Here is a 10408-nt window from a genome sequence, read left to right on the forward strand (position 1 = left end):
AAAAGAAAAGAAAAGAAAGTCTTCAAAACAAAATCACGGGCATCTGGCTGGCTCAGTTGGTAGAGCATGCAACTCTTGATCTCAGGGTTGTAACTTCAAGCCCCATGTTGGGCATGGAGCCTACTTAAGTTAAAAACTATTTTAAAAATCAGTGCTCTCCAGAGAGACAATAAAATCCAGAGTTTCTACACCATGTTATTCACGAGGACCAACGTACAGTCCAGCATCACTAATCATACCAAGAAGAGTAAAACATGACCCAAACTCAAGTGGAAAGACAAACAGTAAAATAGTAAAATGAGAGACCCAAATCCAAACACATCAATAATTACACCATGTAAAGGCACTAAACACTCCAATTAAAAGGCAAACATCGTCAGAATAGATAAAAAGCAAAACCAAGTTTCATGCTGCTTACAAGAAATGCACTTTAAATATTGTTAAAAACAAAATTCAACTAAGTAAATTTTTTTTTAAGATTTTATTTATCTATTTGACAGAGACACAACGAGAGAGGGAACACAAGCAGGGGGAGTGGGAGAGGGAGAAGCAGGCTTCCTGCAGAGCAGGGAGCCCGAGCAGGGCTCGATCCCAGGACCCTGGGATCATGACCTAATCTGAAGGCAGACTCTTAATGACTGAGCACCCAGGCGCCCCCCCAACTAAGTAAATTTTAAAGATTTTACTGGCTTTATGTAACCATTCCTGAATCAGGCAGCATGTAATCTAGCAGATAGATTAGATGCTGCCAGGTGCCAAGGGGCACCCAGTGGTTCATACAGTTAAGCATCCAGCTCTTGACCTCAGCTCAGGTTTGATCTCAGGGTTGTGGTTGGAGTCTACTTTAAAAAAGGGGGGGGGGGGCACCTGGGCGGCTCAGTCAGTTAAGCATCTGCCTTCGGCTCAGGTCATGATCCCAGAGTCCTGGGATTGAGCCCCACATCAGGCTCCCTGCTCCACAGGAAGCTTGCTTCTCCCTCTCCCACTCTCCCTGCTTGTGTTCCCTCTCTGTGTCTCTCTCTGTCAAATAAATAAATAAAATCTTTAAAAAAAAAAGAAAAGGGAGCTCCACAGAGCTGCACAAAATAAAAGACTTATAGGCAGACAGGAGTGGGAAGAAAGAACAAAAAAGCATATTGGTTATGGCAAAGTCACTTTCCTTTACAGGATGGCAAAATCAATTAGGCAAATGCCTAACTAGGTGATTCCTGATTGACTGGTTTTAAATTACATTTCTGGAAGAACCAAAACTGAAGGTAAGTCTCAGTTTGACATGAGGTTTGGCAAAAGTGACTCCATTTTGGGCCGGTTGTTTTGTTTTTAACAATGTAAAGACACAGGTTGAAAATAAAAGATATCTATACAAACTGCATAAGCATAAGAAAGGTAGAGTGGCTATGGTAAAATCAGATTACTAAAAGGCAAAGAATATGCCAGAAATAAGAGGACATCTCATAATGATAAAGGGATCATTTTATCAGGAAGACCTGTCAATCGTAAATGTGTATACACCTAATAACAGAGCTTCAAAGTTGGCAGAATTGAAGAATTTCAAGAATTAAGGAACAAACATCTGCAGTCCTTTCAGCAATGGGTAGAACAATTAAGAAGTAAAGACAGATAATCTGAACATTATCATTCATCTTGCTCTAATTAATATTTTTGAGACATCACACCAAATGGTTGCAAAACACGTTCTTCTCAAGTGTGCATGCTACATTCACTGTGATAACTGGGCCGTAAAACAAATCAAATAAATTCCAAAAACTTGGGATCTTCTAGCATGAATTCAAATAGAAAGCATTAGGGGCACCTGAGTGGTTTAGTCATTAAGCGTCTGCCTTCGGCTCAGGTCATGATCCCGGGGTCCTGGGATCGAGCCCCGCATCAGGCACTCTGCTCCGCGGGAGGCCTGCTTCTCCCTCTCCCACTCCCCCTGCTTGTGTTCCTGCTCTCCGCTCTCTCTCTCTGTCAAATAAATAAATAAAATCTTAAAAAAAAAAAAAAAACCAGAAAGCAGTAACAGGACATCTGAGGGAGACACAGCCCTTAAAATATGATGTAGGAGTGCTTGGGTGGCTCAGTCGGTTGAGCATCTGACTCTTGGTTTCAGCTCAGGTAATGATCTCAGGGTCCTAGGCTGGAGCCCCACTTTGGGCTCCGTGCTGGGCATGGAGCTTGCTTGCGATTCTCTCACTCTACGCCCCCACTCCCCCTCTCAAAAAATTAATTAATTAATTAATTAATTTTAAAGATGTAAAAACTAGAAGAAAATTATATGTATTCATGAAACCTCAGGAAGCGGTGTGGTCTTTTTAGATTTAACAGTGATAGTATCATAAGAGGAAAAGGTAGTTTAACGATGTAAGCATTTAAATCTGTGTTTTAAAAAATTCCATTACCCAAGGGGCGCCTGGGTGGCTCAGTCAGTTAAGCTTCTGCCTTCAGCCCAGGTCATGGTCCCAGGGTCCTGGAATCGAGTCCTGCATCGGGCTCCCTGCTCGGTGGGGAGCCTGCTTCTCCCTCTCCCTCTGCTGCTCCCCTTGCTTGTGCTCTCTCTCTCTCTGTCAAACAAGTAAATAAAGTATTAAAAAAAAAAAAATTCCATTACCCAAATTAGAAGTCAAATAGCCTAAGTTGCTGATTGAGGGCTGCGGGTGGGGGAGGGGCAGGGTTCGCATCAAATATAATAGATTTGTGGTATATATTTTGGTTTTGTCCAGGGTTTTTCTGGCTCCTAAAACCCTCATAATCCTCCTAAACCCTTGTAATCCTAAGAGATAAGAGCTACAGAGTTATCTTTTATTATAATATTTTGGTTTTGCTCCTAGTTCCTGAAATAGCTCCAGATAAATAATAAAGGTAAATTGGGTAGTCTTTTGTTATTCATAAGAAGAGCCTTTCAGCCACCAGCCTTTATGTTAATGAGGTGATTTCTAGAAATATCCTAGATAACTGGGAGGAACCCAACCTGTCTGGAAGTTTGGAACACAGAAACCTACCCCTTGACCTGGGAGGGGAGAGAGATTAGAGGTGAATCATTTAAACCAGCAGCCAGTGTAACCAATCATGCCGAGGCCCTGAAGCCTCCTTAAAATCCATGGAGTATGGGGTTCAGAGAGCTTAGGTGGGTGAACTCATGAAGGTGCAGGGAGAGGGCGTGACTCTGCTTCCCCTTCCCACATACCTGGCCCTGTGCATCTCTTCCATTTGGCTCTTTTACTAAATCATAGTCTAGTAAGTTAACTGTTTTTCTGAGTTCTATGAGCCACTCTAGCAGTTATCAAACCCAGGGAGGGGATCATGAGAATCTCTGATTTATAGCCAGCCATCCGGAGCACAGGTGACAGCTAGACTTGCAGGGTCTGAGGAGGGTGGGCAGTCTGTGAACCGAGCCCCTCCCCTGTAGGACCTGAGGCTGTCTCTGTGTCAATGGGCAGCTTGAATTATTATGTGGGACACCCAGCTGGTGTTGCAGGATTGCTCGGTTCTGGAAACTACGCATTTGGTGACCAGGAGTATCAGAAGTGAAGTATCGGGGGTGAGGAGGTGAAAGGTTCACAGCTTTAAAAAAAATTTCCTTTGGGGCGCCTGGGTGGCTCAGTCGTTAAGCATCTGCCTTTGGCTCAGGTCATGATCCCAGGGTTCTGGGATCAAGTTCCACATCCGTCTCCCTGCTCGGCGGGAAGCCTGCTTCTCCCTCTCCCACTTCCCCTGCTTGTGTTCCCTCTTTCACTGTGTCTCTCTCTCTCAAATAAATAAATAAAATCTTGGGTGCCTGGGTGGCTCAGTTGGTTAAGTGACTACCTTCGGCTCAGGTCATGATCCTGGAGTCCCAGGATTGAGTCCCGCATCAGGCTCCCTGCTCAGCAGGGAGTCTGCTTCTCCCTCTGACCCTCCCCCCTCACGTGCTCGCTCGCTCTCATTCTCTCTCTCAAATAAATAAATAAAATCTTTTTTAAAAAAAAAGTATAAAATAAATAAATAAAATCTTAAAAAAAAAAAATTCCCAAGATCTCATAAATAGGCAAAGAACACGGGCGGACAGAGTCTGCAGCATTAGTCGACTAGAACAAACATGCCATGCGGGTGTGGATTTTCATCTGTTCTCTGGTGCACCTCCAGCACCCAGAGCAGAACCTGGCACAGAGCAGACTTTCAATAAACAGTTGGTGAGTGCAGAAAAATCACTGATTTTATGACAAATATTCAGCTACTGTGATTTTCGGAGATCTCTGATTAAAACACTGAGAATAGTAAAGTTGTCAAAATAGCAGAGGTTTTTAAAGGTCACAGTTCCCAATATGAGCAAAGATAGGGTGGTGGGGTATTTGCACATTGCTGATAGAAGACTGATAAGGCAGCGTGTTAGCTAATCTCATCCTGGTGACATTTCACAACATAGGCCAAGTTCTTCGCCGCGCTCTCATGCTGCACACCTTAAATTCACACCTTGTCCATGATACCTCAGTAAAGCCAGGAAAAAAAATCTGGATCATGCTAAAGGATGTTTGGGGAGGGGGGCATATGTTTTTAAATGCCAGGCATAGAGAAGTACCGAGCGGCACGGGCAGCGGCCAGAAATAGGTGTGTTGAGCACTGGCCTGTACGCCAGCTGCCGTGGAAAGGGCAGGGGGTTTTTTTTAAAGATTTTATTTATTCATTTGAGAGAGAGAATGGGAGAGAGAGCACGAGAGGGGGGAGGGTCAGAGGGAAAAGCAGACTCCCCGCCGAGCAGGGAGCCCGATGCGGGACTCAATCCCGGGACTCCAGGATCATGACCTGAGCCGAAGGCAGTCGCTTAACCAACTGAGCCACCCAGGCGCCCAGAAAGGGCAGGTTTTTAGTTCCATCTTTGTAACAATCGTGTGACATAAAGATTAGTTCCATTTTACAGATCAAGAAACAGGCTCAGAGAGCTTGAGCCATTCCACAGAACTGCACTCTCTACACGCATAGACACTCATAGCGCTTTGTGGTGGGGGACTGTCTCTCCTGCAGCTTTCCTTTTCCTAGAAATGTATACACAGCGCGACTCCACCATGCTCAAAACGTGTGAGAATACACAAAAATAAAAGTATGGAAATAATTCTGAGCCACTAATGTATGCAGATGTCTTAGATCATATTATGATAAAGTGCAGGGAGTTTGAACTTCCCATCAATACAACTGGGGTGTTTTGTTGTTTTTGGTCAGATGTGGTCCTATGGTGTTGGATGCTTTAATCAAGATTAAGAATGAAATTGATTCTACCTTGACCTTCCGAAGATCATGCAGAGAAGGTAAGCATTTCCTTCCTTGTTAGGCTTTAGACACTTAGGCTCTGGTTCCAGGGCCTGCCACAACTGAGCTGGCCTTCTGCCAGGTGACCTTGCTGGGCATCACACTTCCTTTCCTTGGGTAAATGCACCAAAAATTCCAAGCATAGGGGCGCCTGGGTGGCTCAGTCGTTAAGCGTCTGCCTTTGGCTCGGGTCATGATCCCAGGGTCCTGGGATCGAGCTCCGCATCGGGCTCCCTGCTCGGCGGGAAGCCTGCTTCTCCCTCTCCCACTCCCCCTGCTTATGTTCGCTCTCTCGCTGTGTCTCTCTCTGTCAAATAAATAATCTTAAAAAAAAAAACTTCCAAGCGTAGTACAGGTTCTGGTTTCTGAGTTTTCTTCCCGTTGGCAGCTTTATGTCACGTGGTTACTGCATCTGGCGACCCCCCTGAGCTGCCACACCCTTCGGGGACTAGCTCCCGCCTGCTAGCAGCCACCTCAGCTCCGTGCTGAGCTCATTCACTGGAGGGGAGGTGGGGGGGACAGTGGAGCGTTTCTGGTTGGTGCTTACGCACACTTAACCCTTATCCAGCAGGGGGTATCGTGCCCCCGCCGCCCATCTCCCAGCATTACGTGTGTACCCGTGTATAGAGCAGCTGCTCAGTAGAAACGTTCTGGGTGGGAACGGTTTCCCACAGTGTGCTGCTGGTGCTGCAGGAGCTGATTGTAGGCAGTGTTCAGACCAGCAGTTTTTACTGTAATAGCTGCGTATTTATGTGACATGTTAGAAAAATACAATTGCTAATGACCATGTAACCGTGATAATCGTCTTTTAATATAAATTTAAGTAAAAATGAGTTGATTTTAAGAAAACTCATAAATAATCCTTCAGCAGTACTCGGACGTGGCAAAAATCGCAAGGGATACCACAAGGGCTGATGGTTCCTGACAGCCATAGAGCCCAGTCAGTGGGCCAGGCTCTGTTCTGGGCACTTGAAGGGGAATAGACCAGCACTGTGAGTGTTTAGGCCCAGGGAGGTTAAGGGACTTCCAAAAAAACACATAGATAGTTGGTTGGGGAGCCAGGAGTCAGCCAGAGCTGTCAGATTCCAGATCTGCACTCAGGCGGTACACTCTGCTGGCCAGGCTGGGAAGACCTGGGATAAAACCAAAACAGGGTAGTTTGGGCCACGACCAGTGTGAAACTTCTTCCTAAAATGACCTTCCATAAAAGGAAAAGTCACTATAGATACTGGCCCATCACTCTTGTCTGTGTTCTGCTGTACGTTTCAAGTATTGCAGTCTTCCTTCTAAGACATCTGCTTTGATTCAGCTAATCGTACAGGGTGGGATTTAGTGTACCAAATGCTGACAGATACTAGGATAGTTTGGCTGAGTCCTGCTGTTCAGGGAACGTTCTGCTGTAATTAAATACCAGCCTTCCCCGTGTAAGTCCTGGCAACACAGGAAATATAGATGCTTTTCAGTAACCTTTCCCCGTAAGACTTTTTCAGAGCCTGGAACATATGATGCGATCCATCTGGACTAAAAAGTATGAGGCAGAATGATATTAATTAATCCCACCCAGAATGATATTAATTAATTGATATAAATGAATATCAAAAAGGGAATACTTTTTATTCCCTTATTGATTGTTAAGAGAATTTCCAGGGGAGCCTTTTTCAGAGAAGACTCATTGGATTTATTTTTTAAATAGTATACCATTTCTTATAAGAGCATACTTCTCTGGTTGGATGCTAGGCACATGTAAGTACATTGATAGCATTCAGTCTGTTGGGAAACTTAAGGGGTATTTGCTTATGATGGGTCTTTGTGTTCTCTTACACGCCTACTAAGATTTACGGGACGGCGCCTGGGTGGCTCAGTCGGTTAAGTGTCTGCCTTCGGCTCAGGTCATGATCTCAGGGTCCTGGAATTGAGCCCCACATCAGGTCCCCTGCTCAGTGGGGCATCTGCTTCTCCCTCTCACTCTCTCAAATAAATAAAACCTTTAAAAAAAAGGATTTACAGGAGAAGAGGGTGTGGTCTTACTAAAGTGATAACCCAGTACAGTTTCACAAGTAATCACATTTCTCTGACCTGATGATCTTCAAAAAGCTTCAGAGAAGTGGGTTCAGATTGCATAGTCCTCTTTAAACTCTGAAATACCTAGGAAATTTCCATACACAGCAAATGAGTCCAGGCAAAGAAACGTATCATTTTCAGGGTCCTTGGTCAGCACCTTGTTTTTGCTTGGTTTGCTTTGCTTTGCTTTCACATGAGTTCATTCTTCTCCCTGGAAAGGCAATGCTCATGCAGTTAATGTTGGTTTCGTGTCCCGGGGGCAACCACTGTGCTGCTAGTTTTAGTGAAGACAATAGAGTTAAGAGTTCTGTGTGGATAATCCATGTCCAGGCCTCAACTGGAAGATGACCAGCACAGTGTTGATTTGCTTTTGGGCTCTGTCTGTCACAGTTTGAGTTCAAATAACAGGGGCTTTTTAAAAAAGGGGTTGGGGATGGGGCGCCTGGGTGGCTCAGTTGTTAAGCGTCTGCCTTCGACTCAGGTCATGATCTCAGGGTCCTGGGATCGAGCCCCGCATCGGGCTCCCTGCTCGGCGGGAAGCCTGCTTCTCCCTCTCCCCCTCCCCCCTGCTTGTGTTCCCTCTCTCGCTGTGTTTCTCTCTGTCAAATAAATAAAATCTTTAAAAATATATAAATAAATAAATAAAAAGGGGGTGGGGGTTGGGGTGCTAATTTACTTCTGAAAATGCATGAAGCATGGCGCTAGGACCGGTGTGAGAACTCCATGATGCCCACAGCGCCCCAGGCCCCTTCTGTCTCCAGCACCGGCTGTAGCGTGTAGATTCCAACCCTTGTTGCCTCACGGTCACAAAATGGCATTTGGAACTACAGTCATTAGATGTACATTCCAGGCAGGAAGACGGAGGAGAAGGAAAACAGCAACAGGCACCTCTGCCGCAGGTGTACTCCGTGTCGGTGCTGCTCCTGATGGTCGGGGAATGACATTCTAGAAAGAGTTTGCAGCTGGACTGCCAGAACCCGGGTGAGCAAGTGTTAAATGCGTTCTCTCTCTCAGGCATCTGTGGCTCTTGTGCCATGAACATCAACGGAGGCAACACCCTGGCCTGCACCCGAAGGATCGACACCAACCTCAACAAAGTCTCAAAAATCTACCCTCTTCCGCATATGTATGTGATAAAGGATCTTGTTCCCGTGAGTTTCTGCCTCCCCACCCTCTCCCATCCCCTTCTCTCTCCCACTCTCCCTACCCCCTTTTTTTATTTTCCAGGGAGAAGGGAAGAGGTGTGTGTGAGAGAGATACATGTTATCGTTCTCTAGGGCAGGCTTTTTTCCTGGGTTTAATTAAGGAATTTGAATGGTGGAAGATAAACATGCCTAGAAGATTCTCCAGCCGCTCATTGGGGAGGATTGTTTGGGAATAACAGGGCATAGGATTTTAGAGTTGGAACAGCCCCAGAATCAAGAATTTGGCCATAACTACAAAGAATTCATGTGGAAAAGACCAGTGGGGAAGGCAACAGCTGTTACACGTTGTACTTTAATCTCTGCCTCCCCGTGTCTTAGCACCTTCACTGACAGGGCTGCAGGATTGGAAGGTTACCCAAGTGGGTGAAGGAGAGATTTCCCAGCCACAATTAACACTCTGACCATTTCTCCTTCTGTCATCCTTGCATGGATCCACACTGAGGGAAGAGAGTCAGACTTCTGCTGGTGTGGGATGGGGAAGTGTCCAAGAATGGGGTGAATAAGAAAGCTAGGGAGTCCAAGGGCAGTGTCCAAGAAATGGGGTGAATGAGAACACTAGGGAGTGATGGTGGAATCTGACCCTTATTTTCTTCTTCTTACTCTTAACCTCAGGACTTGAGCAACTTCTACGCTCAGTACAAATCCATTGAACCTTATTTGAAGAAGAAGGATGAATCCCAGGAGGGCAAGCAGCAGTATCTGCAGTCTATAGAAGATCGTGAGAAACTGGTCATTAGTCCGCATTTATTGTCTTGCTTTGAGGAATTTTGTTGCAAACATGCTTGCCAGGAAGCCTGGCTTGAGGGGATGGGGCGGGGAGTAGCAGCATGGGACGCTGCAGACCATTATGGAGCGTATTCTGGAAAGGAACTGCAAGAGCATCTGTCCAAGGGCTGGACACCCATCCTCTCAGGGCCAGGGGTAGTGTGATCCCACAAGGGGCCCACAGTGGACCAAGGATCTGGAGCACATCTGCCTTGCCTGGAAGGGCATATGATTACCATGTTGCAGAATGTTTGTTTCAGAGGAAACCTGTATGCAAATAATCGAGTCTTGCCAAGGTGACAGCTCCGTCAAAGCTGCTCTTTAATGGTGTGGGCACAGCAGACACGTGCCGGCCCCTGGCAGTCGTGTTCCCACCCTGTGTTACAGGTGGCGGCCAAATGGGGACTGGAACCTTGCCGTTCTTTCCTAACGCCGAGTGTCCGGGGACTGCTGGGTGGGGCGGTGATGGCCCTGTCACTCTCTTGGCGTTCCAGTGTCCAGACTGTGACATCTTACAGTGAAGGGGTCATTCTCAAGTTTTCAGTCTCCTTCTCTGGCACTCTTCCCCCTGAGAAGCCTCTGATTTACACCTGCACTCCATGCATATTCAGTGTCCTTGTGGAGAGGGGCGGTGGGAAAGGGACCCAACAGATGGGTCCTGACAGCATGTCTGCATGGGGCCAAGGACGTGTGCTGTGTCACAGTCGGCACGTCACGCGGTCCTCCCAATTCGGCACTTGCCCGAAGAGCATCCCTGACCGGCGCCTCTCGAGCAGGCTGAGCGCACATCCAGGACGGCAGCCGAGCCTTACTCCTTTCTGAATCCCGAGGCCCTGGTGCTGGTTATTTATCAATATGTGTTAGGCACGTGGCTGAGTAAATGCACTGTACCTTTTAGAAGTCTTGGAGAATGTTGAGGCCCTCTCCTCTTCCTGTAAAACTTTAAGAAAGGAGAGCCCTCATGTGAAAGCCCAGCGCTCTTCGTGGAGTGATGTAACTCAGTGCGGACAGCTCTCCCTGGGTCAGGAGTTCTTGTTCTCTGGACAAGGCTCTGCCCTGCATTCCTGACTGGGGCGGGGGGGGGGGGGGGGGGG

General features: G+C 46.6%; 1 protein-coding gene across 1 annotated transcript in view; it reads left to right on the forward strand.

The window, feature by feature from the left end:
* The window catches only part of SDHB (succinate dehydrogenase complex iron sulfur subunit B), a 29026-nt gene that overhangs the window by 12317 nt on the left and 6301 nt on the right, over positions 1-10408 (forward strand). Inside the window, exons 3-5 of the mRNA XM_035019668.1 lie at positions 5197-5282; positions 8359-8495; positions 9162-9278. Coding sequence (XP_034875559.1) covers positions 5197-5282; positions 8359-8495; positions 9162-9278 — 340 coding nt within the window. The remainder of the gene's footprint in view (positions 1-5196; positions 5283-8358; positions 8496-9161; positions 9279-10408) is intronic.

This window comes from Mirounga leonina, unplaced genomic scaffold, assembly GCF_011800145.1.
Source record: "Mirounga leonina isolate KUSES-001 unplaced genomic scaffold, KU_Mleo_1.0 Mir_173, whole genome shotgun sequence".
Taxonomy (NCBI): Eukaryota; Metazoa; Chordata; class Mammalia; order Carnivora; family Phocidae; genus Mirounga; species Mirounga leonina.